The sequence below is a fragment of the Haliotis cracherodii genome, unplaced genomic scaffold (genome assembly GCF_022045235.1).
Source record: "Haliotis cracherodii isolate W230 unplaced genomic scaffold, xgHalCrac1.p SCAF_2, whole genome shotgun sequence".
Taxonomy (NCBI): Eukaryota; Metazoa; Mollusca; class Gastropoda; order Lepetellida; family Haliotidae; genus Haliotis; species Haliotis cracherodii.
This window is the reverse complement of record NW_027266275.1, coordinates 23,834,613-23,861,777: the sequence shown is the minus strand read 5'-3', so window position 1 is coordinate 23,861,777 and position 27,165 is coordinate 23,834,613. Positions and strand designations below refer to the sequence as shown.

At 39.1% G+C, this 27,165-nt stretch overlaps 1 protein-coding gene across 1 annotated transcript in view; it reads left to right on the top strand.

The window, feature by feature from the left end:
* Positions 1-24,596, top strand: part of LOC139467856 (uncharacterized) — a 55,493-nt gene extending 30,897 nt beyond the window's left edge. Inside the window, exon 7 of the mRNA XM_071249360.1 lies at positions 20,815-24,596. Within this exon, the coding sequence (XP_071105461.1) occupies positions 20,815-22,737 (1,923 nt within the window). The 3' untranslated portion in view covers positions 22,738-24,596. The remainder of the gene's footprint in view (positions 1-20,814) is intronic.
* The last annotated feature ends 2,569 nt before the right edge of the window (positions 24,597-27,165 follow it).

The following is a 27,165-nucleotide window of genomic DNA, read 5'->3' as shown; positions in this document are numbered from 1 at the left end:
TTTGTGAACCAATCTAACCTTGTTTTATATGCTTTTAGAAAATAGCAATATATCTTATTACATCAATGATTTATGATATGAATACACAATGCTTTGTAGAAAAATGGTAATGAAGATGATTTATCATCAATTGCTTATCAGGATATGATATCAGATATCAGATATGTTCTTCCCATGTGTGATAACTATTACAAATCTATTAAACATGACATCCATCTTCAATAATCACTACAACACTTTGTACATACTACTTTAATAACTTCAATATCCTTAGACATACGAACTATATTTATGTGAAAATTATGCAAAGACATTCTGAATTTACAAAATACTCTTCTTGATGCTTTATCGTGTAATATAGTTATATATTATCCAAGTTGTAGCTGAGTCTTGATACCATCACAATTAAAGACAAAATGTAAAGATGTAACCTGCTAATGGCAATTATGGCGACGTGTCATGTGGTGGATCCTGTGTCTGTGTACATCCATCTTTGCTCATTGCAACCAAATGTTGACAACTAGAAATATATAAAGTACAAGACCAGTGTCACCAAGTATGGCCTTATTTGAAACATGTTTACCAACACTTAAAACATATCTGTGACATCACTCTATTGTACAAATGATCCATTATGTTTCATGAATGAACAGTCAGTTAGTTATTCATGCCTCAATATCATTATCTTCAATTAGTCCTGTGAAGATTCCGAACAGGTCTTCAGAAATCCATGCTTGTCATAAAGGGCAACTAACGGGATCGGGTGGTCAGGCTCGCTGACTTGGTTGATACATGTCATCGTATCCCAATTGCGTAGATCAATGCACGTATCAATCACTGGATTGTCAGGTCCAGACTCGATTATTTACAGACCGCCGTCACATATAGCTGGAATATCGCTGAGTTCGGCGTTCAACAACAATCAAAACAAAAATATCTTCAATTAATGTCCACTTGGATTTTTTTTATTTTGAAACTCAGGTGAATTTCAATGTTTTAGGAAACTCTTGCCAACATGATCTGAAGACGTGTTAAAGTCGACCTCGGCTATGGCAATAGTGTGTTGTTTCATAACTTTGCATATAACAATGTTCATGTTAAAACCATGCATGTGATTGATGAAACACCCGTATAAGGATACCTTGTACCATGAGTTGTAACGACCAGCTGGCAATGTCGCTTGGTGCAACATCTTCAGACAACACATTCCATGTGCACCATACAGTATAAATACAATTTCAAAGAATGAGGGTGTATTTTTCCTCAAGTTTGTCAAAGTCAAGAAGTAAGGATGTATTTTAATTTGGAGAAAGTAAGATTGTGTTTTGTAACTCGTGCCGGCTCGTGAAAAAAAGATATTTGTTATTCAGGAACCAACAGTTACTATTTTGTTGTTTCCCTAAGTAAAAAGCGTTAATTTTTTTAATGGATTAGCAATACTTGTTTCCCCATATTTCGAATGTATATTATGAAGCAGGCACAATTTTAGTCAAATGCAGCTTAGGCTGTAGAAAATGATATCTATACTTATTAGTCTCGTGTCGTTTGAACCATTGTGAAGGCAGATCGTCAATGCGAGTGCAGGGTTACGTAAGGTGGTACACGTCTCGGGTCAGCGCTACAACTTAGGCCCTTGGGCATAAGTACTTCATTCATTTAAATATTTATGTATTGTAAAATTGTGTATTTGAATGTTCGTAAATAATCAAATTTTGTTAATTAGTAGAATGTATATTGTAAATGTAAATAATGAGTAAGATTGTAACTGTTTTTGTATTTTTCTACTATTACTATCCCTATTACTATTGCTATTATTAGTACTAGTAAAAGTGGTATAGAATGGGTCTTTATGAACCCACGCTTGCCATAAAAGGCGACTATGCTTGTCGTAAGAGGCGGCTAACAGGATCAGACGGTCAGGCTCGCTGACTTGGTTGATGCATGTCATCAACTGACAAAGGTCAATTCAACGTTTGTTGTGGAGGACAATTTACAAGTGACTAACTGTTGTCATTAAAGGCAATACATTGACTGAGTTCAATTCAACTTTTATCATGGAGGACAATTAACAAGTGAGTAAGGTTTTACACCGCTTTTAGCAATATTCCAGCAATATCACGGCAGGGGGACACCCGAAATCGGCTTCACCCATTGTACCCATGTGGGGAATCAAACCCAGGCCTTCGGTGTTACGAGCGAACGCTTTAACCACTAGGTTACCCCACCGCCCCCATTGTGATGTGAAATAACATGTATTATATACCCGAACCATTTAGATTGTATTGTGTACATATGTAATTGCATTTGATTTGCTGTGGTATAGCACAATGATGGCTATGTTTTACCATTATTTGAATGTATATGTAAGTAGTATTCGAGTGCAGATGAGAGTGTAGTTTAGTCTAAAATCTTAAGAAATTAGTGTTAGTAGTATTGGTAGTGTAGTGTTATAGTAAAAGTGTAGTTTCTTAGTAGTAGTGTAATAGCATTTCTTGTAGGTTAGTAGTTGTGTAGTAGTAGTAGCAGTAGTATATATGTAGTAGTAGGATAGTGTTAGGGTTCAGCAGTAGAATAGATTAGTATTATTTGTAGTAATAGGGTTAGGTAATTAGAAGCTAATAGAAATTATGTAAATATTTTGTTCTTTCTTTGTAATAAATAATTGTTTTAAATTTTTTTAGGGGTTGTCATATTTACTTCCTCTTGTGCATATGGTGTCACAGCGTATGTGATCCACATCATGTGATCACAGCCTGGCACCGTCTCTCATGTTCCCAATAAGTGTCTTGGTGGTTGCCAAGGAGAGATTGTGCCACTCTTCAGTGAGAGCATTGCTGATTTCCTGAAGAGTTGCTGGAAGGACAGAGAGTTGTGAAAGGGCAACCTGTCACTCGTTCCACGTGTGTTCGATAGGGTTGAGGTTTGGTGACTGGGCTGGCTCACGTACATCTCTGTTGCGCACACCTGTCACTGTGCCCCACTGTAGGACATGGAGATCAGTTTTTCCAGCTTTACTGATCCCACCCCAAATCATGATTAATTCCCCTCCATTGCCGTCATGTTCAGCTTTTTTGAAATACTGAGATCGTTGTTCACGCCACACTCAGGCAAGCAAATCTACAATTATAGGTCTGGTTATGTGGTTCATTATGCTGGATAGCCCTTGGGAACTGATGAAGGACAAAATGAAACACTCAAGGTATACACTCCAAAATGAAGTAATTTGTAGAACTTCAAGCACATTCAGAAGTCGCTAGTGTTCGTATACTAGGGCTGGGACAGGTAACTCCGGTACTCCGATCAAGTGGGGGCCTGAGAAGGACTCGGGTACCCACAGGAATACGCAGACCCAGGATATATTGTTTGATGACAATTACAATAAAACTCCATGGTTACACTACAAGTTGCTAATGTCCGTATCACTTTCTGACTGTGCACATAGTCCTTCTGAATTTTAGGTTTGAGAAATGATAACGTTTCAGTCAACTTTGGTGTATGAATGATCAGATCTTATTATACGTCTAACTTTTGTGCCCAACTCTTGAGACCTAAAGCAGGTACCCAGCAGGATCGACAAAAAGGGGGTCGGATACCCGGGTGGTATATTTAGACTTGTCCCAAACCTACTAGGGACATATGTAAATGTAAATTAACCACATAACCTTATCAGTCATTCCTAGCAAGAACTGCCCAAGAGGATGTAAAAAATTGCTACACTGATTTAGACTATATAGTAGAATCGGCATTGATATAAACAACTCAAACAGAACAAGGATACATAAACCATTGTTTATTGAGTGTGTTATGGCATTTATACATGAAGGAAGGAAGATAAGACAGGAGAGGGAAGAATACAGAGAGAGACAGACAGACGAGGTATTGCACTTGACGTTCAGGGTCGTCCACACTCGACAAACTCTCCGACACTCACACACTTCCATACACATGGAGCTCACAGAGTGGAAAGGTCAACAATGTCATGATATAATTAGTGACATGTGGAAATTACAGATTTGGTTAAAATGAGACCTGATTCAATAATGAATGAATTAATGGTAAATACTGAACTAGTACAACACGTACTTCACTCAAGCTGTGACACACAGTACCATATATCCTGATATGTCTGAAAGTGTAAAAATACTGTAGCACACTAACACCTTTCAGACTTCATTCTACGAGGGATACAGCATACAGTAACATCCCCAGACATAATCACAACAAAGGGAATACTTGAGCACATCTTGCAATGGGTCTACTCGGGGTGAAACGATACACGATACATTTGTTTTGTATCGATACAGGATGATACACCGGATAAAAAATAGATTACTTACTACTCTTTTAACTACTCCCCCAGTGTTTCTGTCAGTCAAATATCGTAAAATGTATTGTAATTAGCGTTTCAAGTTCCATAATAAAAATAGCCACTACGAACATGTCTGCAGCTAGCTTTTCCTTTTTAACCTGCTCTAAAATATTTATAGTCAAGAAGATTCCACACAATTTGACGTGACTATGCATAGGTTGCGATATGTATCGTGACCTATGTATCGTGAACTATGCATTGTGACCTTGCTGTATCGATTCACCCCAAGGGTCTACCCTCTGTAAACACATAAACCCTTAACCATGTTAACCAAAGTCCCCACAAAACATCAATTCCCATTTACAGACTTGATGCTGCTGTTGCTGCTGCTGCTGCTACTTTACCTCAATTCTAAATTTCCCATAGCACTTTTTCATAGTAACAGCATTTCTTGTTTATCATTTTCACAACAAAATACTGCTTAACAGCTGTCCCCAAATACACCATGTTCGCACTCTTGTTATATGCAATTTTATAGATTCCACGCCGCCGAGAGCAGGCCACTGTTGCTGCCTATCGGGTTGGTGATGTTCTCACAGATGCCTGGAACACAAGGAGCGGGTAGCATCATCTGATGCAAGTCATTCACAAGTCAGTCGGTCGGTTGTCGCCCGTCTGTCACGCCTTGTGAGAGGGACTATGAGGCGTGCTGAGCAGCTACAGGTCACAATTTCCTTCTTATTTACCACCTGCACCTGGTGCAACCAAGAGAATTAATCAGGCTGAACCACCAAAATACGGATTGCACATGTTAGCTGAAATTAAATATTGTATTTTCAGGGGTTTTGATATCAGATAACTTAAAGAAGAAAATAAACTTAGTTTATTTAATCATGACCTGACAATGCCTAGTGAAGCTACAAACGAGATTCCTGAAAGCAGCTTGTGGGATTCGTTGTCATTCCTCTACCAGCGCATCCGCCAGCTCATCCAAAGGTCTCTGTGCTAAAGGATGATCTAAATTTAATTTCTGCAGGATACCCCAGGCATGCTCAAGTCTGGTGAATAGGCTGACCAGTCTAATCTCTCAATACTTTCTCTCTGCACAGTGAGGTCTTGCATTATCCATTAACAGGAAGTCCTAGTCTAAAAGTCAAGACAAAAGCAAGACTTGTCAGTGAAAAGAAGGTCGTAACTTGTTCATACCCATTTTGACAAGTTGTTCCCAATTCAAGAGCTGTCGATGTCGAACGGTCAATGGAGGACTTACAGCAGATCTATGGTGCTTAAACGAGCTGCATGAAGTCTATTCCTAACTGTCTGAGTAGAAATGCGCACACCAGTAATGTTTCATTATTCAGGTATTTTGCAGAAAAAAAACAATTTCCCGACATTTTCATTCATATATTTAACTTCTTTTCTGTATGAACAGGGAGAAAAGCTGTCGGCAAATTCAACACCACGGGTGACATGTTAGCCAGTGACCTCTGACCTTGGATGAAACGTAACACGATTGTGAGCACAAATCCAAATTACCATACTGGTGACATACAACAATGACCTCTCTGATCCTACATAAAACATCAATGGATTGTGTACACAGCGTGTGGTCTATGTAACAGATTTATGGGCATGAGAAGTGACTTGTTATGTTTTTTACTTGCGGTAATTTATTTTAACCTTATTCACAGGAAAGTTATACAAACTGCTGCCATGCACTTGTGGTGGAAAATGTTACCTGCACTGGGTGCAGCCTGACAATGAAAGTTACCTGCACTGGCAATGTTTTACCTGCACTGGTGCAGCCTGATAATGAAAGTAACCTGCACTAGCAATGTTTTACCTGCACTGGTGCAGCCTGACAATGAATGTTACCTGCACTAGCAATGTTTTACCTGCACTGGTGCAGCCTGACAATGAAAGTAACCTGCACTGGCAATGTTTTACCTGCACTGGTGCAGCCTGACAATGAAAGTAACCTGCACTAACAATGTTTTACCTGCACTGGTGCAGCCTGACAATGAAAGTTACCTGCACTAGCAATGTTTTACCTGCACTGGTGCAGCCTGACAATGAAAGTAACCTGCACTAACAATGTTTTACCTGCACTGGTGCAGCCTGACAATGAAAGTTACCTGCACTGGCAATGTTTTACCTGCACTGGTGCAGCCTGACAATGAAAGTAACCTGCACTGGCAATGTTTTACCTGCACTGGTGCAGCCTGACAATGAAAGTACCGGTAACCTGCACTAGCAATGTTTTACCTGCACTGGTGCAGCCTGACAATGAAAGTTACCTGCACTGGCAATGTTTTACCTGCACTGGTGCAGCCTGATAATGAAAGTTACCTGCACTAGCAAATATGCACGAAAGTGAACACACTATACCATTAGGACCCTAGCTCACTTGACTTTGAAGTTACATGAGCTAATAATGAATTCTACGAGTCCCCAGCTATGTTATCCAGTGTTTCTACATTCCTACATGCCCTAATGCTGTGTGTGGCTACCCTGTGGCTGTGGAGATCTAGTCCCATATTGTCGAGTTGTTTGACAGAGCTGGCCAGCTGGTTGGACTTCCAGGCAGGGAATGTGGGCTTGTAATCTGGCAAGTTACTCACACCTGGCCATGTGTCCTCTGTCGGTGTGGTCAGCGTCCTGATAGAGATACGACACATGTTAGCTAAACAAATCCATACATGACCATGATGACGACAGGGAATTATCCAGGTTTCTAACTAAGTGCCTATGGCAGGCAAACTGGGAAAAGAAAGTTATTTGGTTCAAAATTGGGATTTTTAAAAAGTTCATATTTTCTCAAATTCAGAGGTATTTTGACACTGCATTTCATACAATGATATAAAACACAGCATTTACAAACCTGTTCCTATGTATTGGTCTTGCAAAAAGTGAATACAGGTTAATTTTAAAAAGCCATTAAATATGTTATTAGTCTGTTAGTTGTGTATTTAAGAAATAAACGACAAGCTTAAAACGTCAAAGTGCAAAAGTCAAATAAAGGTAAAAAAAATTAAATATCACGAAAAAGGCAAGAAATGTGTTAATCCCCACAACCAATTACACGTATACTAAATTTCAGCTATGAAAAGTTTCAGCATTCAGTATGTTTGAAGTACAAAGGTCAATCAGATCAAAGTCAAAATCACAATATCACATGGAAACGGAACATTGAGCCCCATTACTAACTACACAACTTGGTCAGACAGATGTAACGGGAGTAGAGGGTTCACTGACGACGATGTTTCCGTCTACAAGAGAAAATGTGCTCAAAAGCTATGTCTGATGAACAAGGACTGTTGGCAGCCAAGAAAGCCATAAGGTCTACATTGAGGGCAGTACTTTTGGGTTTGGCGAAGGGCTATACCTTCGTCGATGATCTGTTACTCTCCCTTAAAGAAGGTTCTGACTCTTTCTTTAAGTCTGACTTACCTTGAGAATCATCTGTTATGCCTTGATCGGTTGTTATTAGAGTAGAGAAGCCAGCTCCTGTCACCATCTTTGGCTTCTTATCATGATGACCTGCAACAGGATCTTCAGAGAGGTTAAACGAACCCTAACTGAACTACACGTTTGATAAGGGACAAATTGGAGCATCGGTTAGAGAGTCCCAGGGATGTAGATGGATAAGTCCAACAGTCGTCAGGACAATGTGTCAATGAACCTACAAGGGGATTGGAACAGGTTCCACGATCAGACATGGTGCATCAGGATCGTCGAACCCCTTTATCATTCAACGAACCTTCCTACGGAGGATCGGCAGAGGTTCCACGATTCGACCTCCAGGAATCATAGGAGGTCGGCTCAGTACAATTGCACAAGGTTTTGAAGGAGGACTTGCACTTCAAGAATGCTAAACTATTGTGTGAACAAGCATTGAGGTCGGAAAGGCTGGCGTCTTGTGGCCACATTCTCCAGGAACATCACTTTCAATCAAAGTTCGGATTACAAAGGAGATTCAGCATCATGTGCTGACGCCTCTACTCAATGACTTGTCAACTGCCCCCAGTGTACGATACACCAGTAAGTGGAAGACTTGGGACTTTTGCATCCAACTTGACAATACTGGATGACCCTTACGTATCAACACTGGCTGCCACTAAGATCAACACCACTGCTGACAAGTCGCCAGCCAAGTTCTAGCTCCACGAGACACAATAGGTACATTGTCAGACAAGCATGCAATAGAAACATTAGGTCCCAATGTCAGGTCCCTGAGATTTTACCTAAGCAGGCAAGGTATTCGTTCAATGGGACAGATGGATGAAGATACAGTCACAAGTACCATTGGTAATAAACAATCACAGACACCTCATCAGTGGCAAGAAATGTTAGGTCTCCTAACTTCTGCCCAGGCTCTTACAGCAAGAGTTGAGCTGCAACTTTGGCCAGTACAGAAGTTTCTGCAGAAGGACAACATCAAAATTTAACTCCCGACGTCATCGCAACATCACCTTCATTGAGGGCTTTGTGCAACAAAGTCTCCTTGACGCCAACACCTTCTCGTCAAGGCCTGGTGATGGGGAGCTCATCTGCCGGATTTCCATGTGGCAAGGTGATGGTCGACAGACGAACAAAGCTTACATATCAACAATCTCGAATTCCATGCTGTTGTGTTGTAACACACTGGGCAGCGATACTACATTCCTCAGGACTGATGATCCAGTCGACAATGTGCCAGTCGTAGGGTACATAAACAAGATGAGATCAACAAAATCTGCATCGCTCCTACACACGATGATCCAGTTCTTCAAACTGACTCGCTTTCTATGATCATGAGGGTAAAGCCTTTAACTCGGTGATAGCTACAACCAGAGTAGTCAGTGGTGGAACTGCAATCCTCGCTACGATCGTACAAGCTGGTCGACCAATCTTCCAAGTTCAGACCACCAGCTTGGTATTTGATTGTCATCTCACGAATTTGTCATCTGGGGATTATGAATCCTTGGCTAATAAAGACTTTGAGCATATTTCACTCAGGACTGTCTTTTGGTTAGCATTAGCCACAGCACTGGACGTCAACAGAGTTTGTTTTGAGAGGAAGCGCCATGGTCAAATGTTCCTTCGATGGGTCTTTGTGGCTATAAATTAACTCCCAGGACAGACAGACAGATTATATACCATCCCTCCGCTGCTTACAGTTTTAATCCCAGACGATCAGGAAGATCTTTCACTCTGCCCAGTTAGAGCCCTCAAGATCTACCTTCAAGCACTGAAAGATCTGATGCAAGCGTCTGTTCATCCCCTTGTTGACAGCTCCGACCACGTAGGTATCCTTGACCATAGTGTTCTTTTGGTTGTGCTCGCTCATCCTTCAAGCATATACCTTTGAGCGATTACCACCTCCATTGGCATCTAAGCCGCATGAGAGTAGGACAATGGCATCAACCATGGCACTTCATACCAACTGTACCTTAACGGCTATCATGGAAGATTGTTGTTTGCCTCACACTATCTGAGAGACATGTTTCGGGTTTCCAGTGTCTGCATCAATTGAGATCACTTGTACTGGCTGAACAATTGACTGCAGCCTGTCAGTCCAGATGAGGAAGTCATCCTCATAAATACAACACCATCCCCGACTTGATCGTGTTGTCAAATCTTGTACATAATGAAATAAAGTCTGTTTGTTGCTATTCGTTACTGGGGTTATCCAGACTTGAATTACTGTGGAGGGATGATAATCGTCTGTAGAGACTTCTCGGCTACAACATCAAACCCACCACTCACTATCCTCTGCTCCAGGAGTATTGTTAGTCTGGGTGGTTGGTTTGAAGTGCCTTAGAGGTTGTGTCGATCGTTCCTCTTCTTGTTCATGCTTGATCAACCACTGCGGTCGTAATCGGTTGGTTGATCAAAGCGTCAAAAGACATTCCAAACTGTTCGCCTTACGTCTGTATGATGTATGGGTCAGTTTGAAGAACGTCACTTCTGTACCAGAGATGAACCGAAGTCTGGTTGCTCTCTCTAGCATCTGGGGTATGTTACAAGACATGGCTAAACGAGTTTGCCCTTGTTTCATGCTACTCGGCAGTTCTTTGGAACGCTGTGCGAAGACACAGAACACATGTTACTCGACATTATGATGGTTTGTCCTAGTAGCACAAAGGGGTTTAAGAAAAACCCACACACGCGTTCTCATCAGGACGAGCCCAGATAATGTGACAATCTTTTATTGGACAATTCTAGGACTCTTTTACTGGGCAATTCTAGCACCAGCTCCCTCGCGTTCAGGTTTGTTTCACGCTTGGGTATCTGCGCCCCACTCTCCAGCCATGGGATAAATGCAAAGAGTAAGATAGGTTAAGTGTGACGGTCTCAGGGGTAGGCTTGGGGATGTTAATCTCAATCACCCCAACACTCACAGTTAATTAAATAAATTACACAACATAAAACCAACAAGTGATTCAAGTCAATAAATAATTATATAATTATGAACAAAGTTATTACAAGAGAATAGAGGGAAATAAATTAAGACTTGGCCAAAATAAGCTTAAATCAATCTCATTAAAATCAGACCTTAGTTCTCGCTACCGCTAGCGAATGAGATTAGCGGTAGCGAGAACTAAGGTCTGATTTTAATGAGATTGAGCATAAATGTACCAAAAATTGAAGCCCCGTAAAATCAACGTCTGATCTCATGAAAAAAAAATCATTCCAAACCAGGTACTATAAATATAGCAAAGCATAGAGCAATAAAAGGCTACTAGAAGTAAGTCTCTAAAAGAATAATTAAAACAAATATTTAGATGATAATAAATTGAGTTGAAGCTACTGAATAACCGAAATGCGAGATACGAAACTAAAAGTCAACTCAGGCTGTGACGTAAAATGGCAGCTTGCTACAAACCAGGAAATGGAACACCGCAAAGAAGATACTTTCTACAGAAAACTGAACAAATGACGAATTCATACACAGAACGAAATCGTAAGAAGGCCATACGAAACGATAAATATTTACAATGACATATAATACTAAATAGAGGATATTTAATGTGTTTTCTCGTGAAAATATTAGACTCTCCCCACTTCACTCGATGAGCTAAAAGTGGTATTTGAGAAAACACATTGAATTTTCTATTTATTATATACATGTTTAATTTTTATTACTTGCAATTTATATATATTTTTCGAAGTGTCTGATTAATAACAAAGTTCTCTCTGTCGCCCCTTTACCACCGCCGTATAAATAGGGTTTGCGAAAAGAATATAGTTCGTGAATAAAACTAGCCTTGTTAATATATGTTATGCGAAATATATTATTTCATATCGAGTATTAAGTTCCGTGGACATGTTTGTTTGTCATAATTAAACATTCCTGTTTAAAATGAAAACAGAAATCATTTTCAAACAGCTATTATTTTATTGGCGTAGGAATACATAAACAGTTAGTACTGTGACCATGTCGAACGATCAGCTGAGCGCTCTCCAGGCTTACAAAATCAGCCAAATTTGACCAGATTTTCTCACAGGTAAGTATGAAAGTTGACATAAACATATTTATTGAACCCCGAACATTTTAACTGAAACATTGTTGCTTGCTGTCATGAATTAAATTAGGAAATTTCAATTCTTGGAAAATTCAAGCGGGCGCTTCTCGCCTCGGCGGTACGTCTCGCTGTCGCCAGTTGTGCCTAATGTCTGGCGAAGCATGTCCGGCGCAAGAGTGATATTAACATTGCCATAGATGTTATTTCCAGACATCAGACACCATGTCTGATATTTGAGAAAGCATATTGAATTTTCTATTTATTATAAACATGTCACATTATTTCTTGTTGCTTAGCAGACGAAAACAAAGGGGGATAACTCTTTAATGTTTTGATTCATGAGAAAGTAGTTCCGGCACCTTGTTTATATCAGTCACTAGTGACTGCACTCTCCTACCCAGAGTTCCTTGCGGCCGGCAGCCAGTCAGCATAGTTTTACGCTGAGTCACCACTGCGCCGGAGTATGTAGTGACATATAACTTTTTTATATCAGTCACTAGTGACTGATAACTTGATCTATCGTCACTGATAAATTCCAGTATTTCATTCATATGTGTACAACTAGCATATTAAATTTGAAAGTTATGTTCGTGTAATTAATAACAATAATATGAATTTACAATAATTTATGGATTAATATAGGCCACTTCAATAAGTATTATGAATATACAATTTATTGTATAATTTACACATTTAATAAATTGCATCCTATCGCACACGAAAAACTTGAACCCAACCATCCCAGCCTCTCAGTTACGCAAGCCTACAAACTCTCTTCAAACGAGTTGGCGGGACAGATCACGTGGTCAGGTAGCCAAGGTCCATGTTTTGCAACAGCTAGTGGTGATACCTGGGATGTGTTCGGCTGAGGTGTTTTTTTAATCGTTTCCACTCTATGATCGGCTGAGAACAGAGAAATGTTAGATGGTATAAGTATTATAATTATACAATTGTTTGAACATTTTACATCTAAATCTACTTCTTATGTATGGTATTTTGTTTTGGTATTTCTTTTTCTTTACATTTGTATGATTCAGGATAAGCAGACATTTGAGCTCACCAATCCTTTGATCAGTATGGGTGAGTGAGTTAAAATTTAATGTCGCATCAGCATTACCGGTATTTCAGCCATACAGCGACGACTTGATCAGTATGGAAGCATTTTAGTGCCACAGTCCAAAAAATAAAATTTGTCACCTGTTGAGTACATAATCAAAAGACCCGTCAAAATCCGGGGTGGCCGTAAAAGGCGACTATGCTTGTTGCAAGAGGCGACTAACGGAATCGGATGGTCAGGCTCGCTGACTTGGTTCATGCATGTCATTAATCCGTATTGCTTGGATCTATGCTCATGACGTCAGTCATTGGATTGTCTGGTCCAGACTCAATTATTTACAGACTGCCGTCATATAGCTGGAATATTGCTGAGTGCAGCGTAAAACAACAAACAAATTATAACTATATTAACATAAACAAAAATACTCTTCACAGGTAATGCAGTTGTATGTATCGGTTGAAAGCTAGATCAGTGGTTGTGAATTATATTAAAATAGTTTGTTTGTTCAGATGGACCTGACAATAGCAACCTCATCCCTGCATGACATAGCTGTGCAAAGACCTTAGACTGCGATGGCCAGTTCAAGTGATTTGACAAGTGTGGCCTTGACACAGGAGGAGGAGGACCTTGAAGACCAGACGACTGAGGTCATCAGCTCAGGAGGTATTCCCCTGAGAGACAGCTCTGGTACATTAACCCTTTCGCCCCGACTGCCCGATTTATCGGGCAGCATAAACCGTGTCCCAGAACCCGGCTGCCCGAAAAATCGGGCGAGAACTGTCCAAGCCCCACACCCGGCTGCCCGATAAATCGGGCGGCGCGAGCGTGTTTACAAAATCGCTCTTTCTACTTCCTTTCTCGTGTGTAATCTCGTTCTAAATATGGAAACGAGATATACACGTGATTGACACGTCATTCGATGGAATTTCCCCGTCTTTTTGGCGCGAAAATCGCGGATGTCACCTGTTTTCGCGACAGGTATTTTTCTCGCTTGAATCGTAAATCAAGCGTAATGGCGGCCAACTACGATTCGGATAGCGATCAGATGATTAACAACGACTCTATCGGGAATAATAATGTGTTTGAATTGAATAATTTAAGCGAAGGGGAAAGGGAATTTCGCGAATATTTTGGTGAAGATTTTGACGGTTTCGACGAGGTGTCCCCCCCGCCAACTTTCAAGAATGGGAGTGGCAGAGGGACCACAACAGTGGAGACATGAGGGATTTTGAAGAGGCGACCGGACTCAAGAATATATATATATTGACACGTACGGTGAGTGAAGAGTCATACTATTGATATTTTCCAACTGTTTTACAATGATTCTGTGTTTGAACGGATTATCAGTGCGACGAATGAGAATGCAGCCTACACGTGAACGAGCGATCACAACAACAACAAAGGTGAGTGGCATGACGTATTTGTTTCTTTTTTTTTTAAATTATTTTTCTGATTGCAATCCGAATTGTAGTTTGCCGGTTTGTCGTATGTCCTTATATTTCGCTCAATTTGAATAAAATTTATTTCTATAATCATGTTTGTTCTCTTGTTTTTTTACATCTTAATTTAAATTTTAGTAACTGTATAAATTATTTATTTATTAATTGATTTAATAAAGTACTGATTTAATTTATTATGCAGTTGTAAATAGCAGTGTATTGTAAATATGTTATCACAACTTTTATATTTGCAGAACTTGAATTTACGATCTTTCTGTCCTTTTACAATCTTTCCCTCTTCAGATCAATCTGTGATATCTTCCCTGTGATGTCATTCTTATAGTAGCTGTGGTTCAATGTTCATGTAATGTGATAAATTACTTTTTAAAAACTTAAATACTTAATTTTTGTTTCAAATCCTGAAAAAGAACAAAATAAATCAAATATTTGTTTTTACCTGTGTTAACGAGTTTACCTGCGTTAACAAGTTTACCTGTGTTAACGAGTTTACCTAAGAGACTGTAGGTGTATCATAAGTAATATGTGACATCAGTATAGAAAACAAAGTCAGTACCAAGAGTTGTAAACTTGTTTATTTGTTTACAGATGTGCATGAAGAGAATTTACCTGTAACACCTGCGATTACCTGTGCCGTCCAAGATGACAAGACCACTGTGTTATGTTTACCTTGTATCTGTGATTTAGTTTTGTGATTTTTAATACAATTTGAGCCAAAATTCATTGTCTGTTTTCATTTTTTCAGTGTTTTCAAGTTTTATTTCACTTGTAAACACCTGTAATTAGATAATGACAAAGGTTAGAGACAATAACAACAAAGAATATTAAAGTATACTTAATCCTCTTTACAATGGTATATGATCAATGTATATTAAAAGCAAGTTTCTGGTAGAAAAAGTGCATCAAAAATGATGGTGTGATTTTCTAATAATACTGCCAGGGAGGCCAGTGTACAGGCCTTGTCAGTGTCAGGGACTGCAGGGTTTCAAGGGACATAACTCTGGGGCAGCCAGTGATGAAAGAGTTAACATTTCCATCTCATAAAACATAGAATCAAGTAGCCCAGTTTCATGACCTCGTTAAATCCAGAAATACTTATTCAAAACAACATGACCCCAACACCTGAACCCATCCATAAAGCATTGTGCTTACACATGAATGTCGGAATCTGAGTGGCTGAGACCCATTCTACTAATGTCACTGTACCCCGCCAACATGTAAGGTACAGTTCTTTTTTTTTTTAGATGAAGTTAAAGGGGCACTGATCTAACGCAATTCCCCGGGACTGGTTGTTGCCTTTGTTATTGTTTTTTCCCAGTGAGTACCCGGATGTATAGCAGAAATCTAGACTAGTTCGCGACCTCTGCTGCGCAATACGTAAGCGCATCAGTCACTTTTATGGGTAGTAATAAGGGCGTATGGTCACATTGACCAACAAAATGAAATACAGTTTTCGAGATAATAGGGAAATGTAGGTATCTTTGTGGGTAGCAACGGAAATGGTGACGAAGTTTTGATAAGTCACTTGCTTGGTAATTTTGCGATTTTCGTTAACACTATTTTGACTTGCAACACAAAGTAAATATTTCACCTGACCATTGCTTTTTTTAAAGTGTGTATATTTTTTTACTGTCAAAATGTGTAACATTTTCACATTAATTTTAAAGTCTAAATATTGAGTTATTTTACAAAGTGACTGAAAAACATTTCCATCTGTATTATTATGATAACGAATTCCAAACATTTTTATGTTTAATGTCATCACCAAGAGACTGAAAATGTTACGTTGAAAAGTACATGTCTATGTTGTTTGGCTTCTAATCCTACATAATAATCTGTTGTAATGTCTGTAGGCCCTTTTGATCATCTTAATCAATCTGGACAGATGTTTTAGTCAAAATGACTGAAATATTTACACATTTTATAGATTGCCTGAGAGAATCACATTTTACAAATTGACGGTAATATATACACGCTTACAAAGGAAAAGACCTGTGAAAAAAACGTCTATCGCGCATTGAAGAATTTCCCAACCAAGACCGAATCGGTTCAAATGAAGGAAAACAAAATGCAAATACCATAATTGCAACCTACCAAATTTATGTGTATAAATTTTAGGAGCTTCCTTGTTCGAGGAATGTATCCGTGAATATCCACACAAAGGAACAATATCCCCACTCGTCTGCAGCTGTACAAAGAAACTTATTTGATGTCACGTGTCTCTGTAACAATCAAATATTTTAAAAGATATATATCGTTTCGGGATATTATAACCCGTGTTCGTTTCTCAACTGATCACTTGGATTGTTTCAGGTGTTTCACATAGGTGTTAAGTCTCAAGGGTCGGCTGAGAAAGCCCACGTGACAAATATTTTCATAACGCCCACGGTTCCTAAAAATCCATTGAGTGATAGATAACAATGAGCAATCAATCAACGTATTATCAGTTAACCCTTTGAACAAAGTATGTTGTTTTTACATCGGCACTTCACGCCATGATATGAGTGTATTCCCTTTGTTTTAGTAAACCTAGACATGTAAACACTCACTTTTGACATATCCACTGTGCAAGATAACAGTGATTAATCAATCAACGTATTTTCTGTTAATCCTTTGATGACTAGGAACGATCTGTTGATTTACAACAAAAAAGTAAATCAACTGATCATTCACCTCTTGCTGGTCTGCCACGCGCATATTACATAACACACATTTCACCTCACTTCAAACCTGGATTTAGATTGAATAATTACCCCAGACACAATAAATGCCAAATGGGAACCTTTGTCAGGTAATCTAAGTGGTGCTACCACTAATTGTACCTGTAATAAATTCATTAACTGAGCATCAAGTGAATGACGACAAATACACAAGTGTAGGGTTATACGAGAAAACGTGGATGACAACAAGGGATTGGTAATCGTATTATCGACGCAATCCGACTATAACTATAACTATAACCATCTGGTGTATTTCCAAATGAGGACATCCGATGAGCTCCGCCGTTCTTTTTGTCTGTTTAGGGTGAAGAAATTAATTAACATGCGCCCTTTGTCGAAATCTTTATAGATCACAGTTAACCAATCAGTGTTTATGCAAAAATTCGTAAAACAAATATTGCCTCCAGCTTCCAAGTTTATTTAGCTGTCCTTGCAGACGGTAGCCCAGTCTCCGGTCACGCTCTGTTGAGTTGCATATCATCCGGGTACTCACGGGGAAAAACCAATAACAAAGGCAACAACCAGTCCCGGGAATTGCGTTAGATCAGTGCCCCTTTAATAAATTTAAACTTGAATTATATGGAAGTAATCTTAACAATTTGATCTCAGTTCTGTTGTATATTTCTCCATGACACTGTGTACGATCAGTCTAAGGCTGTTATAGAATCTTTGTTTTTCATAAAAAGTAAAATTTTGTTTCATGTGCTTATATCAGTTAAATGGCACACAAGTAGACACAACCCATGCTATGCTTGTTGTAAGAGGCGACTAACGGGATAGGGTGGTAAGGTTTGCTGACTTGGATGATGTATGTCATCTTATGCCAAATGCGTGGAATGATGCTCATGATATGAATCACTGGATGGTCTGGTCTAGACTCGATTATTTACAGACTGCCGTAATATACCTGGAATATTGCTGAGTGCAGCATTAAACAACAAACAAAACAAACTATACTATAAATGTTACGGCGGCCTGTAAATAATTGAGTCTGTGCCATGGCACCATTAATCCACACTGTTGGGGTACAATCATATGCTTTCAACCAACATATTACATTATGTCGCCTCTTACAACCAGTACAGGTTGTCTGGGACCAATTCTAACCTAGCACTCACATGGTGATAGAAAATATGATACAAAACATGACCATTCAACAGTTAGCAATGTTTGTTAGACACATGAAACTTGTTCCATAAAGATTTGAATTTGATGCCTTCACAAATATATGAATCATAACTGACAGTAATTAAGGCTATCTGCACATGTTATCCCGTAGAAGATGAGCTATGAGGTTATTGTCCTGCTTTTTGATTATTTGTTATTATTAAGCAGTGTAATGCATTTGTGTCACTGAAATGTTGATAGGTGATGCCCCTAAGGCCATCACTCTCGTCCAGACACAGAACATATTTACTGGACCAACCCCTGCAGGGACAGTTGGTGAAGGTAGGTAATGCCATGTCAGCACTGGTTATGCATATGGTGTAGCAAAAGTTTCTGTCAGATCTGATGTCAAAATATTTTCTGCATAAACAGGATAAACATGATAAATACCGAGGGCAAAAACTGGCACTTTTAACTAAATATGATGTCATCAGTAGTAGAAAATTACATGCCAAAGTTAAGCTTCCTCAGTGTGGCAATTTCAGAGAAGAAATTTACAGAGCCAAACATACTGGATCGGACACTGGAGCCTATGTCAAATAGGTTTTAAAACCACACAGCTGTCAGAGCATGAGTGCTCTTAACATAATGTCATAAATAAATCATTTAATGAAGGTTGTCTTCATCTGCAGCTACCCTTGACCTTCAAATAAGTGATGCTGAAGAAATCTTTGTGGAAACAGAGAGCTTCAGGACTGTAAAACAAAAACTGAAGCAACATTGCCATGTCACCATCTGTGGTGCTTCAGGAGAAGGCAAAACAACAGCAGCTCTCAAGCTTGGTTCTCAGTATAGAAAAAGGGGGTACAAACTTGCATTTGTGGACAGAATTGAACAGTTTGACTTGGACAGCTTCTTGAGTTCTTCACCTAAAGTATTTCTGATCATAGATGATATGTTTGGTACTGTTAGATTAACAACAGATGTTTCAGAGCTGAAAACATTTCTCAATAGGCTTGATAGACACTTAAAACACTGCAAAAAGTCGGCCAAGAAGTGGGAATCACAAAAAGAACAGCAAGCTGAACCAGGAAGTGGTGAACATGAAAATGAATCAAGTAGAGGTTCTCACCCAATAAAACAGCCCACAAAGGATATTCGTGTTGTCTTCACATCCAAGACATACAACTTCCATGATGGACTTGATCAGCTGCAGTATGAAAGATTCTCGCTGTTCGAGGGACAAACACTGGTGGATTTAACCACTGAAAAGAAACACAGATATTCTAAAGCAGAGAAACAGGCTATATTTGAGCACCACAGGGACATACATAGAGACCATTCTGATGAGGATATACCAGACTTCGAACTGTGGGAGATGGATTCCGATATCTTTGGATTTCCTCTTACTTGTAAACTTATTTTTGACTTTTCATCCATTTTCCAAAATACAAAGGAATTTTTCAAGGAACCACTGTTTTATCTTAGGCAAGAACTCAGACAGTTACTGAGGGTGAAAACTGATCGATCAGCCATATTAGTTCTGATGCTACTATGTGAAGATAGGTTAGATTTGGCCAAGTTGGAAGCAAACGGCAAGGACAAGAAACTGGACAACATGGTCAGAACTGTTTTAGAGCTGATGCCATCAGCTTCATGTTTAGGAATGTACGAAGCAGCAAAGTGTTTTAGAGGAACATTCTTTACACGTGGTGATGCTGTTGGATTTGCCCATTCTTCCATATATGATGCTTGTGCTTGTTCGTTGTATGACATCAGTCCAATATTTGTGCTGACTCACTGCAGTGATAATTTCATATATGAGCGAGTACAACCACATCCAGTGGAGGAAAGCAAAATTGATGATCATTTCCCCCTAATATATGTCTCTGAACAGTATTATGACATCCTGACTACTCGACTTGCAGAATCAATGCAGCATGGGCAGTTTTCTAAATCAGTGACACACCCCATCCTCCGACAAGAAAAGGTGGCTCTTCAACTGCTTGACAAACTACACCGTGATAGATCCATGGCCAAGAGTTGGTTTCACAAAAGTGATAAGGGGAGGTGCTTTTTGTTTTGGGCTGTTCTTGGACACAATGAAAAGTTTGTCTTAGAAATCGAAAATATAACTGGAGGAGAATTTACTCCAACAGAGATCATTGAAGGCACGATTGGTTGTGTTATGAAGAACAACCTGGCAGTACTGAAGTGGCTCTTCTCCAGGACTGAACACCCACACACTGATTTTGCCATCGACAATTTGCTTTGGCTGGCTGGTCTTTGGGGGAGTTCTGAAACACTTGTTTATCTGATAGAAAATGGTGCCAATGTGTTTACCGTTGATGAAGACAAGAGAAACATCATACACTTATTATGCATGTTTGGACATAAGAAAACACTAACAGTATTGAAAGAACACACCAGCAAAGTCTTTACTGATGAAGTGAAGCAAGTTATAATGAACTCTACTGATGGCGAAGGAAGGACTCCACTAATGGTTGCAGCAGGCATGGGATCTTACGAGTGTTATCAGGTATTGCAATCAATATCTAACAAGAAAACCAAAGACAAATATGAAAATGATTTATTTCACCTGGCATGTGTGGGTGGTAACAAGGCTATAGCACAACATCTTATATCACATTCTGACATCAATACTAGGGGTCAGAACGGACGCACTCCAGTAATGATGGCAGCTTTCCAAGGACATCAAAGTGTGTTTGAGCTCCTGGTATCCAAGCAAGCTGACCTGACACTGGTGGACAAAGATGGTAATAGTGTCCTTTATCTTGCCTGTGTGGGTGGAAACAAGGCCATAGTACAACATCTTGTGTCACCTTCTAACATCAATACCAGGGGAGAGAATGGACTCACTCCAGTAATGATAGCAGCTGCCCAAGGACATCAAAGTGTGTTTGACCTACTAGTATCCAAGGAAGCTGACCTGACACTGGTGGACAAATATGGTAATAGTGTCCTCCATCATGCCTGTGTGGGTGGAAACAAGGCCATAGTACAACATCTTGTGTCACCTTCTAACATCAATACCAGGGGAGAGAACGGACTCACTCCAGTAATGATGGCAGCTGCCCAAGGACATCAAAGTGTGTTTGACCTACTAGTATCCAAGGAAGCTGACCTGACACTGGTGGACAAATATGGTAATAGTGTCCTTCATCATGCCTGTGTGGGTGGAAACAAGGCCATAGTACAACATCTTGTGTCACCTTCTAACATCAATACCAGGGGAGAGAACAGACTCACTCCAGTAATGAGGGCAGCTGACCAAGGACATCAAAGTGTGTTTGACCTCCTGGTATCCAAGAAAACCGACCTGACACTGGTGGACAAATATGGTAATAGTGTCCTCCATCATGCCTGTGTGGGTGGAAACGAGGCCATAGTACAACATCTTGTGTCACCTTCTAACATCAATACGAGGGGACTCAATGGGGGCACTCCAGTGATGATAGCAGCTTTCCAAGGACATCAAAGTGTGTTTGACCTCCTAGTATCCAAGGAAGCTGACCTGACACTGGTGGACAAATATGGTAATATTGTCCTTCATCTTGCCTGTTTGGGTGGAAACAAGGCCATAGTACAACACCTTGTGTCACCTTCTAACATCAATACCAGGGGACAACATGGACGCACCCCAGTAATGATGGCAGCTTTCCAAGGACATCAAAGTGTGTTTGACCTCCTAGTATCCAAGCAATCTGACCTGACACTGGTGGACATACAAGGTAATAGTGTCCTTCATCTTGCCTGTCACAGTGGAAACAAGGCCATAGTACAACATCTTGTGTCACCTTCTAACATCAATACTAGAGGCCAGAACGGACGCGCTCCAGTAATGATGGCAGCTGCCCAAGGACATCAAAGTGTTTTTGACCTCCTGGTATCCAGGCAAGCTGACCTGACACTGGTGGACAAACATGGTAATAGTGTCCTTCATCTTGCCTGTCTGGGTGGTAACAAGGCCATAGTACAACATCTTGTGTCACCTTCTAACATCAATACGAGGGGACTCAATGGGGGCACTCCAGTGATGATAGCAGCTTTCCAAGGACATCAAAGTGTGTTTGACCTCCTAGTATCCAAGGAAGCTGACCTGACACTGGTGGACAAAGATGGTAATAGTGTCCTTCATCTTGCCTGTCAGGATGGAAACAAGGCCATAGTACAACATCTTGTGTCACCTTCTAACATCAATACGAGGGGACTCAAAGGACGCACTCCAGTAATGATAGCAGCTGTCCAAGGACATCAAAGTGTGTTTGACCTCCTGGTATCCAAGGAAGCTGACCTGACACTGGTGGACAAAGATGGTAATAGTGTCCTTCATCTTGCCTGTCTGGTAGGAAACAAGGCCAAAGTACAACATCTTGTGTCACCTTCTAACATCAATACCAAGGGACAGAACGGATGGACTCCAGTTGTGCTGGCAGCTCTATCAGGTCATAAGAGTGTGTTTGACCTCCTCATATCAAGGAATGCTGACCTGACTCAATGGATAGCAATACTAATAGTTCGCTTCATTTTGCCTACCATTCGGTTAAGGCGGCAATAGTATGATAAGTATCACATGCTCACAACGTTATGAAAGATGAATTGTTCAAGATCTGTTTCTTCTCTGAACTCATTGACTGAACATTGACTTTGACCTTGCTGTCTCCAGAAACATGCAATTGATGTTCATCGAGAGATGTTTGTTTCACTTGCAGATACAAAATATTCATAGTACAGTTGTCTTCACATGTTCGAGTGACTTAGTCACATGGTTTAGTGAAACAATCTAACCTTGTTTTATATGATCTTAGAAAATAGCTATATGTTTTATTACATCAATCATTTATGATATGAATACACAATGCTTTTTAGAAAATGGAAATGTGTAATGAATGAAGATGATTTATCATCAATTGCTTATCATCATGCTTTTTACACACACTAGGACGATATGTTCTTTCCTAGTGTGATGACTATTACAAATCTATAAAACATGACATCCATCTTCAATAATCACTACAACACTTTGTACATACTCCATTAATAACTTCAATATCCTTAGACCTACGAACTATATTTATGTGAAAATTATGCAAGGACATTCTGAATTTACAAAATGCTCTTCTTGATGCTTTATCTTGTAATGTAGTTATATATTGTTCAAGTTGTAGCTGAGTCTTGATACCATCACAATTAAAGAAAAAGTGTTAAGAAGTAACCTGCTAATGGCAATTATGGCGACCTGTCATGTGGTGAATCCTGTGTCTGTGTACATCCATCTTTGCTCACTGCAACCAAATGTAGACAACTAGAAATATATAAAGTACATTGACCAATGTCACCAAGTATGGTTTTATTTGAACCATGTTTACCAACATTTAAAACATATCTGTGACATCACTCTATTGTACAAATGATCCATAATTTTTCATGAATGAACTGTCAGTTAGTTATTCAATATCATTATCTTCAATTAGTCCTGTGAAGATTCCGAACAGGTCTTCAGAAATCCATGCTTGTCGTAAAGGGCAACTAACGGAATCAGGTGGTCAGGCTCGCTGACTTGGTTGATACATGTCATCATATCCCAATTGCGTAGATCAATGCACGTATCAATCACTGGATTGTCAGGTCCAAACTCGATTATTTACAGACTGCTGTCACATATAGCGGGAATATCGCTGAGTTCGGCGTTCAACAACAAACAAAACAAAAATATCTTCAATTAATGTCCACTTGGATTTTTTTATTTTGAAACTCAAGTGAATTTCATTGTTTTAGGAAACTCTTGCCAGCATGATCTGAAGACATGTTAAAGTGAACCTTGTCTTTGGCAATAGTGTGTTGTGTTTCATAACTTTGCATATAACAATGTTCATGTTAAAACCATGCATGTGATTGATGAAACATCCGTATAAGGATACCTTGTACCATGAGTTGTAACGACCAGCTGGTAATGTCGCTTGGTGCAACATCTTCAGACAACACATTCCATGTGCACCATACAGTATAAATACAATTTCAAAGAATGAGGATGTATTTTTCCTCAAGTTTGTCAAAGTCAAGAAGTAAGGATGTATTTTAATTTGGAGAAAGTAGGATTGTGTTTTGTAACTCCTGTCGGCTCGTGAAAAAAAGATATTTGTTATTCAGGAACCGACAGTTACTATTTTGTTGTTTCCCTAAGTACAAAGCGTAAACTTTTTTAATGGATTAGCAATACTTGTTTCCCCATATATCGGATGTATATTATGAAGCAGGCACAATTTTAGTCAAATGTAGTGGAGGCTGTAGAAAATGATATCTATACTTATTAGTCTTGTATCGCTTGAACCATTGTGAAGGCAGATCGTCCATGCCAGTGCAGGGTTACGTAAGGTGGTACGCGTCTCGGGTCAGCAATACACCTCAGGTTCTTTGGGCACAAGTACTTCATTCATTTATATATTTATGTATTGTAAAATTGTGTATTTGAATGTTTGTAAATAATCAAATTTTGTTGATTAGTAGAATGTATATTGTAAATGTAAATAATGAGTAAGATTGTAACTGTTTTTGTATTTTTCTACTATTACTATCCCTATTACTATTGCTATCATTAGTAATAGTAATAGTGGTATAGAATGGGTCTTTAGGATCCCACGCTTGCCATAAAAGGCGACTATGCTTGTCGTAAGAGGATCGGACGGTCAGGCTCGCTGACTTGGTTGATGCATGTCATCAACTGACAAAGGTCAATTCAACGTTTGTTGTGGAGGACAATTTACAAGTGACTAACTGTTGTCATTATAGACAATACATTGACTGAGGTAAATTCAACTTTTATCATGGAGGACAATTAACAAGTGAGTAAGGTTTTACACCACTTTTAGCAATATTCCAGCAATATCACGGCGGGGGGACACCCGAAATCAGCTTCACACATTGTACCCATGTGGGGAATCAAACCCAGGCCTTCGGTGTTACGAGCGATTCCTTTAACCACTAGGTTACCCCTCCGCCCCGATTGTGATGTGAAATAACATGTAATATATACCTGAACCTTTTAGATTGTATTGTGTACAAATGTAATTGCATTTGATTTGCTGTGGTATAGCACAATGATGGCTATGTTTTACCAATATTTGAATGTATATGTAAGTAGTACTCGAGTACAGATGAGAGTGTAGTTTAGTCTAAAATCTTAAGAAATTAGTGTTAGTAGTATTGGTAGTGTAGTGTTATATAGTAAAAGTGTGTCTTAGTAGTAGTGTAATTGCATTTCTGGTAGGTTAGAGGTTGTGTAGTAGTAGCAGTAGTATATATGTAGTTGTAGGATAGTGTTAGGGTTCAGCAGTAGAATAGATTAGTATTATTTGTAGTAATAGGGTTAGGTAATTAGAAGCTAATAGAAATTATGTAAATATTATTTTCTTTCTTTGTAATAAATAATTGTTTAAAATTTTCTTTTGGGGTTGTCATTTCTACTTCCTCTAGTGCATGTGGTGTCAAAGCATATGTGATCCACATCATGTGATCACAGCCTGGCACCGTCTCTCATGTTCCCAATAAGTGTCCTGAGTTAATAATAACTCTTAATGTAAAAATATTTTACATTAAGAGTTGCGAGTTCTCCCTTGTTACAACTCTTGATGTAAAAAATACTCTTAATGTAAAGATTTTTACATTAAGGGTTGAAGTGATAGCTTATATCTTTTTTACATTAAGGGTTATCACTATGAAATAATACTTATCGAACTTTCATGAAACTTCGCAGATTTAATTGATCGTTACTTTGTCTATATGTGCAAATGACTAATCATTTTTAGATCCCCTCTCTACAACGACTACTTGGTTGGACATTTTGTCAGTTATGACATATGACAGTTAAGCATACACCAGAATCATATGCTATTACAAACGAAAGGAATTCCAATGCAATGATATTTGATTAGAAAAAAAAAAACCTGTAGGTTTCCCAAGTACCGTGCCAAGTCAAATATAGCCACTTAAAGTTTATATTTTTCAGATATTAATTCTATACCTTTTCTATGGCAGTTTAGCATATCCTGAAGTAAGACCATTGTTGGCTGAAAATAGCGAAAAATAACATTAGACATACGGCCTGTAGAGTATTTCATGTCAGTTAGGAAGAAACCATTCAATCTTCGGGGGGGGGGGGGGGGGGGGTAGGTAGGAGTGGGGGATGATTGCCATGATGGTAAATCTCTGAATATCGATTAATCAGCTCTGTAGATGCCCTTTCTGTTACCATGGAAGCAAGGTAGTAACGTAAATAACGTCATATTGTATAGTGTCCCTAGATACACCTTTCCATCAAGATTTACAAAATCGTCAGTTATGACCCATACAGAAAACCTGTAAATAACGACCAGGTTGTAGTTGTTGAGAGGTTATTGGAATATGAAAGGTGTACTGCACTTGCACAAGTTCAATGGCTCTACTTTTTGTTGTTCCTGAATAAACATGCACAGTTGAAGGAAGCTATTAGTATTACGAATAATTAGTCTTCACTTTATTCAGTACTTGTAGGCCACGGGACTTTATGTACAAACGAAATACAATTTAGGTGCAAACAGTATCAAATTCCTTTGCATTTTATTTTTCAAAAAGCAGTTTTAACAATTGCATATTATCAAAGTTGGAGTATTTGTGCTCTTACAGCATTGGCGTAAAAACAAGTACTTTTCTGTATTCGTATTGATAATAGGGTCTTGCGATGACAGTAGTGTATTAAACTTCAGAATATTTGGAAAGATGTAAAAACTTTGCCTCAGATGGCTATAACATAGAAAAAAAATTTAAAAAGTGATATTCATTTTCGATATGGTTTAGGTTACAAACTTTACATTTTCTAAATTCACGAGGAATATTGAACTGAACCCAAAACGAGTCCTGATTTTATTTACAGTTATACTACTCAAATAGTTCTCACATGAAATGGATGTTTTAAACTGTGCATAATAAGCCATGATAAGCCAGTTTTAAA